The 12,545-nt window shown below is 40.4% G+C and overlaps 1 protein-coding gene across 4 annotated transcripts in view; it reads right to left on the bottom strand.

The window, feature by feature from the left end:
• Window positions 1-9,331: 9,331 nt before the first annotated feature.
• The window catches only part of cd2ap (CD2-associated protein), a 54,322-nt gene continuing 51,108 nt past the window's right edge, over window positions 9,332-12,545 (bottom strand). For 3 of the 4 annotated variants that reach the window (XM_068708745.1, XM_068708744.1, XM_068708746.1), the window contains exon 19: window positions 9,332-10,138. In XM_068708745.1, the coding sequence (XP_068564846.1) occupies window positions 10,097-10,138 (42 nt within the window). In that variant the 3' untranslated portion in view covers window positions 9,332-10,096. The remainder of the gene's footprint in view (window positions 10,139-12,545) is intronic. The other variant, XR_011102781.1, reaches the window with a different exon arrangement.

The following is a 12,545-nucleotide window of genomic DNA, read 5'->3' as shown; positions in this document are numbered from 1 at the left end:
ATATATATATATATATATATATATATATATATATATATAGATAGATATAGATATCAGGACTGTTGATGGTTAATGTGCTAAATTGTGGCCCAATTGTATTTTAAATAATCTAATTCATGTAAACTTTGTTTTGTTTATCTAAGGAGTTTAATAGATAGTTGCACTATTGATTCGTGGTGAGAGACTCATTGGTCTTTTTCCTAATGTGACATTATTTTTTCATATTCATACAACAATAGTAAAAGTATAAGACTAAAGTGTATGTATGGTAGATTGGAAACTTGCCAAGCTGCCCCTCAGTTACGTTTATTAATATCTGTATGGCTAAGTGAAATGGAATGTTATAATCTCAGTTTCAGCTGTATAGATGTATGATAATTTGCATTATCATGCATTTTCATTTCATTAAGATGTAAAATCAATCATAACATGCCATTTTACACATATTGTACCAATGCTTTATAATATTGATATTATCCTCCTGATAGCATCATGGAGCTGCACGGTTTCTACCCGCGGTGAGTTACGACACAAACAGAGCGACAAGCTTAGCTGATGCATTGTGCTGGAGGCGTTGTAAATGAAAATTAATTGAATTGGATGTTTTCATGACACAAATTTCAGCTGTTATCAACCTTTGGAGATGAGAATTGAGCCCCATTAGTCCTATTTCGTCTGCCCCGACAGCAATGCACCAACAAAATATATTTCAAGGGAGTGAGTCAGAGCAATCTTCGTGCGCACACACACACACACACACACACACACACACACACACACACACACACACACACACACACACACACACATACAACCCCCGCAAGCACAATTCAACATGTCCATATAGTCTGATCCCGGAGATGGCCTTTGGGTGAAGCACAACACTGAACTGAATGTACTGTATGAAAGAGAAAGACTGTAGCTGTCACATTATTTTTATTGTCTGTGTGTGTGTAGCCTGTATTACTTGAGGGGACATTACATTACATTACAGTCATTTAGCAGACGCTTTTATCCAAAGCGACTTACAATTCAGTATCTATCTACACACCGTAGGCGCAGCTATGGGAGCAATTTTGGGGTTAAGTGTCTTGCTCAAGGACACATTGACATGAGACTAGCAGAGCCGGAGAGCCGGAGCTGGGGATCTGATTGAAAGGCGGCCCTGCTCTCCACTTAGCCACAGTCACCCCATGGGGACTCACCTACCTTTACACAAAATGTACGTCCCCATAATTTTAAGGCAAAGACTAGGTTGAAGGGTAGGTTGGGTTTAGGTTTAGTTTAAATAAATGTAAGTCAATGTAAAGTCCTCCAAAGTGATGCTAACACGACCCTGTGTGTGTGTGTGTGTGTGTGTGTGTGTGTGTGTGTGTGTGTTCTTGTACTTGCTACATAGGTGGACTGGAAGCAGTTTTTTAACCACATTGAGGACATTTTTGTAAAGTGAGGACCTCACTTCTTCAAAGGTCTGTTTGAGGGTTCAGACTTGGTTTAACGGTTAGAATTAAGTTGGGGTTAGGGTAATGCTGTGCTCAAACTACAAGCAACACAGCAACAGGCTACAAGTCATTTTCAATAGAAAGCCGGTGATCGCAAAAATGAATCTAAGAGACAAAGGCAGGATCATGTTGACAGAGAGCCCAGGTTTGGGCTTCCATGAGATTCTGGGCTCTAAAGCTCAATTCTACTTGGTGTAGTGAAGCCCATGCGCCAGAAAATTATGTAATCATGGCTTGCACGTTGTGGGCGAAGGCTGTGTAAGTGTTTGCGGCGCTTGGTCCTCTGAATGTTTTTAAAGTTGGCAGTAGCTGCCCAAACTGAGCACTATCAACATGTCTGAGGCCAATTATTTTTAGAAGCTTTAGAAAGAGAGTTGTAAAAAAAAAATCTTCATTTGAGTAAATATGTTTGACGAACAGCGCATCGAGCAAAAATCTTTGTGCGCTCGTAGCTTGTGAGCCACTTGCGGAGGCTCACGGTATGGGGATGAGTATAAACTAGTGCTGGGCAACGATTACAATTTTTAATCGTGATTAATCGCATGATTTTCAGCGATTAATCACACTGTTATGCGCAAAATTCAATAATGAATTAAATAGTAGTGTATTGCACACTTTTATTTTAAAGTACTGCTATATGAACAAACGGGCAATAACATTTGGTTTGCAAACACTTTAAACAAATCAGGTTATTTTTAACAGCAGTATTCCTTTACACAGTAGCAGTTATATTTCTTCACCATCTGTGCTCAGTGTGCTGACTTTATTTGAAACGTTCCACTGCTGTGCAACATGAATAAAATTTCATCAAAATGTTTGTCTTCTGTTTTCATGACAGTCAGAGCATGTGAACGCAGCTCCCACTGTTCATCAATATAATGCACCGTAACTCTGAGGTGATGATGGTTACCCGGCGATGTCCGGCAGTCTCCGGTGAGAGCAACAGCCGGTGCAAGTTGTAACGCCATCTCTTTTGTAGTCCTCTCCTTTTCATACAACTGGTGTATTCTTCTTGTGATGGTGCGTCTTGAGGGAGGCTCATACGTGCCGTCATTCATTGATCCTAAGAACGTTCTTCAGACCGACATCTTTCACAATACTAATCGTCCTGCAGTTTGTATCTATCCACTTCTCTGTGGCATTTGTTAGCTTGTCTTGCTTTAGTTTATCTATACTTCTCTCACATGCTGCATCAGCTTTAGCTTCTGTAGTAGAAATAATTTGAAAGGCTAACTAATTAGCGTAACGGATTTTTGCAGTAGCTCGTGCGGTTGACATGGTGACCCGTGAGTTAGAAAAGACATGACCTCAGACTAGCTGCCCTGTATGTCAATCAAGTGGAAAATGCTATAGGGAGGATGAATGATAGGCTAACATTGAAACATTTTTTAATGGCGTGCGATCTACCCGCACTACCTTTGCGATCGACTGGTCATTCATTTACATAGTAATCCTCAAGACAAATTGAAGTCTGCTCTCACTCACCTTTCACATCTATTATCATAATAGACCTTCAGCTTCAGCACCTGTTGTGCTTCCATTGTTGAATTTAATTCACAGCAATGGCCATGCTGTGCCCTTTCTGTGACAATTATTCCACGTGCAATTAAAGCACGTCTTGTGCAACGTCGTGCAAAAGGTTAGGGAAAGAATGTGGATGAGCTTTTCCTGACCTCGGTGCAAAGATGGAGGAGAGGTGCAGGGATAAAGAATCATCGCCCTGAGAATCATTTTATTTAACATCATTCAGTTGATGATTTGGTGAGCAGAAAAAGAAAAAGAATAAAAACATTATCTATCTGATTGAAGATTATCGTTTGTTTTGAAGTCGCGTCTCTGCTCACCTGGTTGATGTCCACTCTCAACTCTCTACGCTTCGAACTATGACGCTCTACAAACGCCTCTGGCAATAAACATCCGACATAGGCTCAGTTGGTTTGGTTTACGAAAATAAATAATAATAATTTTGGTTGTCACGTTAAATAAGTAGGCTTGTTGCATGACTTGCGTACGCGGCGGCACCAGACGTCGAGTGGCCAATCGACGGTATTTGGTGGGAATCAGAATAGTTGGAATGATAACCTTTTAAAATTTTTTATAAAAAGCCAAAAGCGTTGCGTAAGAGATTGGAGTGCAGACTTGTGAAAAGCTTGTATTATTCTTCAGCAGATGAAGATGGGCATGTATGGATTTTACAGATTTTACCAAGAATGCAATCCGATCCTTTTATCTCATTCCTTTTATCCAGCTTCCGCTATTCAAGGCAAAGCCCCAAAATCGCAACTATTTTCTACACATCTGTGCGCAAGAACTGCTCGATAAAACCCTTGAGATAAAGTGTTCGTGGAGATAAGTAGAGATCTACTGTGTGGGGCTCCGACACGGATGGGATCTACTGTAGTTTTCTTTAGATTTACATGCGCAGGGCCGGTGTTATCGAACCATCGCTGAGAAAACTTGATTCCCTACGCCGGTTTCCCAGACTGACGAGCGCCTTCAGGTGGCAAAACGCACCCTGATGAGAACACTCAAGCACAATAATCAAGTATTGGTCTTGTGGGACCAGTTCCATTGCATCAACACGGACGCGAGACAAGGTTGAATTGAATTGTTTCAAGTTAAAAAATGTAGACTGATGAGGAAGAAATGGTGTGAATCGCATGGCAAGAGCAACGGAGGGCAGAGGAACAGGAAATGAGCAAAAAGTTACATGATGCTGATAAGAGGGTCAAAACACACGGAGACTAAATGAAAGGAAAGTAGAAGGGAGGAGGAAGCGAGAGCGACTTCAAAAGAATCGCAATTATCTTAGCTGTTTTTGCCAGACAAAGCTTCGGCCTCCGCTCCGCACAAACGGTTTCATTTATCGCAGGAGGCCCTTTGATCTCTGCCACAGGGGCCCGGCTCTCTGAACTAAACTTACACCAACGTACAGCGCTCATGCAGACATGCATGGTTCACTCCAGCTCATGCCCAATCCTATGTGAGCTTTTTTTTTTAATGGAAAAAACTGAAATCAGATACCGAACTGACCTGAACTCCAGATGTACTATATTCTAAACATGTTTGGGCGTCCTTCGTCGTCTTCAGTTAAAGGCCTTTCACAGCCTCTAGAGAGAAGGTAAAGGTATGATGTCTAGGTTCAGCGTATCTTACGAGAAGTTATTCCTCTTTTTTGTTTTTACTGACGTGACAGATAGAAGCTATGGCTGCGATGCGTCCCGGTCTATTGAGGGACGATGCCGTTCCTCTTTCATGATTGATGTGTTCCTATATATATATATATATATATATATATATATATATATATATATATATATATATGACTCGTTTAGAAAGAAGCTCTAGCCCATTTGATTTCTTGCAGACTGACACCTAAACCCTCAGCAGTAGAATAGTCTTCAAACTCCATGCGGAAGAAATATCAATGTCATGTTCTTTTCTTTTCTTTCAGGGTTGATTTACCTCTTTGCTGTTTTAACTCTTTGGACAAGCAGCTGACGGATCTTGCATTATAAATTCATGCGGTGCAACTAAACATTGTTCAAACCCCCAAATTTGGGGGGATGTGTGAAAAATAAAGATGTAAAGAGTAATACTAGAAAAGAGGCCCCATGGGGTGACCCTAAGAAGACAAACCCACCTCCGCCCTGATTTCCTTTCTTTTTTGTAATTTGCTAAAACAGACAGAAGGTATAACAACATTAATGCTTATTCTACATAAACTATGACAAATGTAGATAAATTATATAGAAAATGAGTAAGAAGGTATTTTTTTTTTTATCCTATACAGACATGCAAATGATAACTGCTGGGTAATATTCCGGTATTTGGTTAAATAGATATTAGGCATGACAAAATGATTATTCTAAGACTAGAAAAAAACTTATTTATATATATATATATATATATATATATATATATATATATATAAAAACTACATTAGATTAAATGAAGAATTTCTTATTTTCTTTGGTACTTCCGTCCTACACAGATATGCAATAATGAATGCTGGGTAACCTGTCTGTGTCAGTGATGGTGTCCTGACAAATTGAACATGTGTTCAATTTGTGATGAAGCAGTTTGTAGTTCATACCTGGTTAACTCTCAATGAACAATGCCTTATTTATTTGCTGTTTATTTATTCATAAGTATTTAACGTAGGAGACTCAGGGGCTTTAAAGCTGCTTACGGGTAACATAAAAGTCAGAATTAGAACTGCATGTAATGGTACAGGTTACTACCCCAAGCTCATGACCAGAAGTGAGGGTTGGAACACGGAATCGAAGGGTAAATCAAAAGAGTCACCTTCCCGGCTCAGCGCCCTCTTCACCGCGACAGACGGACATCAGATACAGTAACAGACGGAACACATCACCCACGGCTAATCTCAGCCTAAAACGCTGAGCACTCGATATCTGCCACTCAATATTTCCTGGAAATATTGAGTTGAAGCATGGCAAAAGTGGAACGGCTGTCCTTGAAAACTTTCAAGTGACGCACTATTAAAATGCAAAAAGAAATAGTCTGTGACAGTAGATAAAGATGATATTTATTCATTTTATTTGAAGAGAATCTCAGCTCATGCAAGGATACAGCTCTTGTAAACAAATATCACTTGAAAATATGTTATAAATGTGCACAGATTTTCTTCTTCTTCGTCTCGGTTTCAAACTCTGGAATGTACAACAATGTGGAAGTTGAGTCATATTACAGATATTACATGTAGCCCGAATATTTCATCGCCCGGCCATACTGTTTAAGAGCCGCTTGCTAAAAGGGAGCTTTAGGCATCGACACATCACGCGAGGGCCAACGCTCTGTTAGCTCAGATATACAGTATCACCGTACACTCTGGAGCCCACAATTTAATATCATGGACTGTTAGTTTAGCGGACAGACACCAGTGAAAGCAAACACACACACACACACACACACACACACACACACATCCAACACATGGAAGGAAGCCTGAAGATGATTTAAAAGCCAAGTAACACTTGATTAAGACATTTGTGAAAGACATGTTTAAAGATATTTAACATAAAAAAAAAAAAAAAAACCCCAAGGAATGATTATAACCAGTACTCGTGGTATACTTTAGTGAGATGTGAAACGATTGTACAACATTTTGACTTGGAGTTAAAACCTGCTGAGTATATTATGATCAACACTCGCGGCTGAAACGTTCCTCTGACCTGTATAGAAGACCAGAGAGCTGTGTGTGTGTGTGTGTGTGTGTGTGTGTGTGTGTGTGTGTGTGTGTGTGTGTGTGTGTGTGTGTGTGTGTGGGGCGTCTTAATCTCGGATAGAGCTCGAGGCTAACTCGCATCACGCGGTGCATTAGTTCTACTCATTTCTGTAGCTCTGAACCTTGCTCGCAGGGAGATACTTAAAAAAATATGCAATTAGCATAAAGAAGGGCAGCAGTAGCTCTGTGCACGGTTAGCGAATGAGCCGCTTCCTTTTCTGTTTGTAAGCTTCCTCCTAAAGTTCTGAGTAGGATTTAAATGGGGTTTTTTTTAGCCGTTGGCGACTTCTACTGGTGGTATCAAAAAACACTAAGTGTCAGCCGTGCTAGCAGCTCTGAGCTAACACGCTCCAAAGATATGTTTCCAATTTTCTTTCTGTTGCCGAGAGAAACTGTAAAATGCACAACTTGTTATAGATAGTTAACTTTGCGTATCTTGTTCGGAATTGGAAAAAGAAGGAATCCCTTATCAAATGTTTTTTTTCTGCTGTATGTTTGTATATTTAAAAAAAAATTATTCAACGGTCGAGATGTTTTTGGAAGATTTTTTTAAGACTTCATATATTTCTTACCGTATTTTCCGCACTATAAGGCGCACTTAAAAGCCTTTAATTTTCTCAAAAAACGACAGTGCGCCTTGTAATCCGGAGCGCCTTATATATGGATCAATTGGTTAATTGGTTGATCCATACTGGTTGTACACGGCGCTCTGTCAAAATGTTTCACTACAACTGGTAAACTACAAAGCCGCACCGCTTGCAGCATTACGGCTACCGTAGTCAGGGGCGTCGCCGAAGTAATAGCGGTAAACACCGGTACTGTGCTGTAGTAGCTTCTATTCTATGCGCCTTATAATCCGGTGCGCCCTATATATAAAAACAGTTCTAAAATAGGCCATTCATTGAAGGTGCGCCTTATAATCCGGTGCGCCTTATAGTGCGGAAAATACGGTATATTAATGTCGGCCTCGATAATCCAGTATTGGTCAGGCAACAATGTTAACGTGTAAATTTAGCATATTAGCATGCTAACATTTGCTAAAAATAGGTGCAGCTGAGGCTGTTGTGAAATTCATTATTTTAGCAGGTATTTGTTAAAGTATTGGACTTAAAACCGACTGCACCTTGCTGCAGTGACTTAGAAGTGCACTCCAAGGTGTGTCGGTACGCTGTGACCTCACCGTCTGGGTGTGGTCAGAGAGGCGTCTGCTCTCCAGCCTGCTGTTAGGTTGCTCTAAAACGTTACCCTGAAAAGTCAGAGGATCACTGAGGATATACCATCTGGTAACAATGAACGCGTCTGTTAAATATTGAGATATTTCAAATCAATAACTTTGATCTGTTGATGGCGTCGCACAAAAAAAAAAAAATCAGGGGGTTGCAAACATCATTAGGATTCGTCCTCTGGGGACCAAGTTTGTATGCAATCCATACAATACATCGACATATTCCAGTTTGGGTCCAAAGAGGTGGATCGACCAATTAAGTGACAGACGGATAGCAATTGTTAGCTCTAGAGCTATGATGCCAAGTGGCTACAAAGACAGAGATTGCACCAATTTCACCCAGGATTGTCTCATTTTTCAACACACACAGAAACTTCCACCAAGAATAAGTAATGTGAAGGATTATATAATCACGTGGAAAAAAAAAAAAAATCTACACATAGGGGATTTAATTCATTTTCATTCACGCTGCTTCCAGTTAGTGTGTACTCGGAATGTAGACCAGAATAGATCATGTAGGATGAGGACAAGACAGCTGATTCTCATGCGCGACACAGAGCAGAAAGACAAATGAATCGCTTAGAATCAAAGAGGGATGGGAGAAAGGGAGGAAGAGGTAGAAAGGGGCCGCGATAGAGATTAAGAGGTGGCCGGCTTAAAAGCGGGTTGCAGAGATGATCGATGTGTTGGTCAGCAACCTTGATAATAGAAGAGTGCAGTCTGTCTTGTTTTTTTGTGTGGATTCAGTTTGCATTACTTGCAGAATATATAACTCTAGTAAACTTCTGAGAAACATTCCCTGCGAGCTAAACGGCTCGACAAAAAATAGAAGACACCAGCACAGGAGAGGCCCTGGATATAGTATTTGACTAGGCATGTCAGTAGACTTAAAAAATATAGATATACAATATATCATGCTGCAAACTTTCCAGACACCGTCGTGGTGTGTGTATATATATATATATATATATATATATATATGTATATATGTATATACATATATATATATATGTATATGTATATATGTATATACATGTATATATATATATATACATATATATATATATATATGTATATACATGTATATATATATATATACATATATATATATACATATATATATACATATATATATATATACATATATATATATATATATATGTATATATATATATATATATACATGTATATATATATATATATATATATACATGTATATATATGTACATATATATATATATATACATGTATATATATATATATATATATATATATATATATACATGTATATATATATATATATATATATATATATATATATATATATATATATATATATATATATATGCTCCTGTTACAAACTTAATACAATTATTTTCTTTTTTTTTCTTCTTCTTTTTTTTTTTTTTTTTTAAAACAGGCACAGTAGTGTTACCCTGGGCAGAAATGCCAGAAAAAACATAAAAAAAAGAGGAAAGAAAGCAGAGCTCTCTCTCCGAAAGCACCGCAGCCTCGGAGTGGAGCACTGGGAAAAGAAAAGAAATCAATTCTCTATGAGGAATCAGAAGATGTTAACTGAAGTCAAACATCTTCTTCTTTTTTTTAAATTTGTGCATCATTTAAAAAAAAAAAAAAAAGAAAAAAGAAATGAGGCGAGGAAAACAAGCGCTCCCTTGCTTTATACAAAGTCAGTAGTACTGAGAGCGAACCTCCCCCCGAGGGGTTCAAGGGACGCTGGAGTGACAGGGGAGGGAGTGGGAGTGGCAGCGCAGTAGTTTGAAGTAAGGCCTCTGTTGTAATCTTGTTGTGTGTTGGCAAAAGAAAAGAAAAGAAAAACATAGATTTGTAACTTAATTACATCTAGCTTGATAATATTTGTATATGTGCAAAAGTGTAATTCTTACAAATATGGGGAGAGTTTATTTTCGTAGGTCACTGAGAAAAAACACAAAAAAAGAACAAGGATTGTGCTCCAGGTGGTTCTCGTGATTTCACCCCACCCTCTCTCCCGTCCGCTGAACTATCCGTCTGGTCACCGCCCCCCTTCTGCCGCTCTCCGGTTGGTCCGAAAGGGCCGGCGGCTGACCTCGAGGCTCGCCGCTGATCGGGACGCCGGGTTCACGTCGAGTGGACGGTCCGCTTCAGTTTTTCTATCTCCATCTGTGAGGACACAATGACGCACACACACACACACACACGCTCAGTACGGGGGACTGTGACGCCGATAGAGAACTTCCCATCCCTCCAGCAGAGTTTATCTACTCTATCTGCCAGGGAGGGTTTTGAGCTTGTGATCTGGCCAATGCTGGTCCCCGCTGTGAGGCACAATGGTGGAGGTGTCCCGCTGTGGAAGGGATTTTATTACTGCCGGGGATTAGGAGTACCGGAATGACAATGAAGCCACGTGCTGGAGGAGAACTTCAGCCGAGCAGCACGTCTTTGACAAATGACACGATGTTAGACGAAACCACACCCACACTTCCTAATGAAGCAGACCAGCTGGAAGTTTTCAGTGTCGGATGTTTGTTTCATTTCTCAAACTTTGAATTTGGCTGTTGCTTATTAAGTCGTGACTATCTCATGACCCATCTCCCCAAAAAGTGAAGCCGGAACATCTCCATCGCCCCTGGTGGCTGGCTGCAGTAAAGGTCACAAACCCCGCCCCGCGGGGCATTTTGATTGACAGCTGCTCTGAGTGAAGTAGCCGCGGAGCCAAAAGGTCTGGAATTGTACGAGACCTTTATAAAAAGTTAAGTTCATTTATGTGCAGTGGGAGGAACGAGCCCATGGGTAAAACCTGCAGGTCCACAACTTATTATCACCAAATTTGAGCATTAAACAGCATGAATACATACAGAGCCTTGTTCAAAAAAAACTTGGAGGAATAGTTCAATACACTTCTCTTTCTTGCTGAGAGTTGATGAGAACACCGCTCCCATGTCTGTACGGTGAACTGGGGCAAGACACAGCTTAGCTTAGCACAAAGACTGGAAAAGTTACTGACTGATGCTATATACTGACACGAGAGGCAGCTGTGGGCAAAAACTAATCAAGAAATACAAGAGGTAATGTGCACAGCAAGCCAGTGGAAGAAGATTTTCTATGGAAGGGAACGAGAGAAAGCATTGAACAATCCATTCAAATCATCTTTTTGTTCCTCTAAAGACCACTACTGTACTGCTGCAACTCCTGCTGCTACGGAAATATCTGAATGAGAACCGAGAGGAAAAGCTCCAAAGTTCTGAGGGAAAAGAAGTGCGACTGCAGTCTCTCCATTGTTTTCATCATCTTCGTCTTTCCCTGGTTGGCATCTCTTCCTCCTACACATCTGTGGGAGTAGAAATTAACCGTAGGGGGTGTGGTGGGGGGGAACTAATCTGCGGTTATGTTTCTGTGTGTGTGGACCGTGTGCCGAGGGCTTTCTGCAGGGGGCTCCCTCCTCCTGTGATGTGATTGGTATCGGTGCCATGCTGGGATGGGCCAGGGTTTGCGTCCACCACTGTTTGCTTTTTTTTTTCGCTAGAAAAAAATCGAATTGTGTGACCCGCGATGCCGGGTCACGCCAGAGCACAGGGAGGCTGAATGTGTTCGCTCTCCAGGGACCACTAAAGCGAGCATGCTGGCAGCCATGTGACTAACGGAAGTAGCTGACCTGGCTTACATAAAAATAATAATATTAATAAAAAACACCGGCTGAAGGTTCTGCTCTTTCTTCTTTTGATAACATGTAACAGAAGCTGTAATGAAACACTGTAAAATGGTTATTTATGGTGTAACATTACTACTGAAAAGGACCGTTTTACTACAATATTACTGTCTATTACTGTTTTTTATTTCAACATGAACTAATGTAAACTACAGGTAGTTTACTGGTACCAATTGGGAAATACAAATTTCTTATTAAGATTTTAATCAAGTTAATTCTTGACTTAAAAAAGAAAGTGACAAAACAATCACCTCGATGTCCGTTTAGCAGCTGTTCTGGAGCTTTCAAAGATATCACATGACTTTCATCAGCAGACGTTTGCCCAGAAATTGAGGGACTCAAACACACACACACACACACACACACACACACACACACACACACACACACACACACACAAATAAAAAAGGAATCTTAATTGAAGCTGCAGTGGCTGAGATATTCTGACTTTTGGCCTTTAGGTTGGTTTGATGCTGCAATGCACCAGCAAAGACTGAGAAAACAATGCTGGATTTAAATACAAAAATAAATGAATAAACCAGGGACGCTGCGAAGCCACCAAGATGCACCCAAAGGGACCACTCGCGGGTACTGGACCCTGGGCCCAGTACCCGCGTACCGGCTGAAGGTGCATAATGTGACCGTTAAGCTCGATGTTAAGCTACTGTGTTTTTGGCCACCTGTCAATCACTCTCACCACAGAGTATCTTTAGCCTGCAACTGCTGCAGTCCACTGTTGGCACTTGTCTTGAATTGTGTTAGCGTGCATTCCAGCCATCGTCTTTGTTTCTGGTCTTCGTCAATATTTGGCTAAACTAATGAATGTCGACAGCCCAGCGTGTGTTGCTATGGCGATCAATG

This window comes from Cebidichthys violaceus, unplaced genomic scaffold (genome assembly GCF_023349555.1).
Source record: "Cebidichthys violaceus isolate CVI_PGR_0920_01 unplaced genomic scaffold, fCebVio1.0.p SCAF_14, whole genome shotgun sequence".
In the NCBI taxonomy this organism is placed as follows: Eukaryota; Metazoa; Chordata; class Actinopteri; order Perciformes; family Stichaeidae; genus Cebidichthys; species Cebidichthys violaceus.
This window is presented reverse-complemented; position numbering and strand designations above follow the sequence as displayed.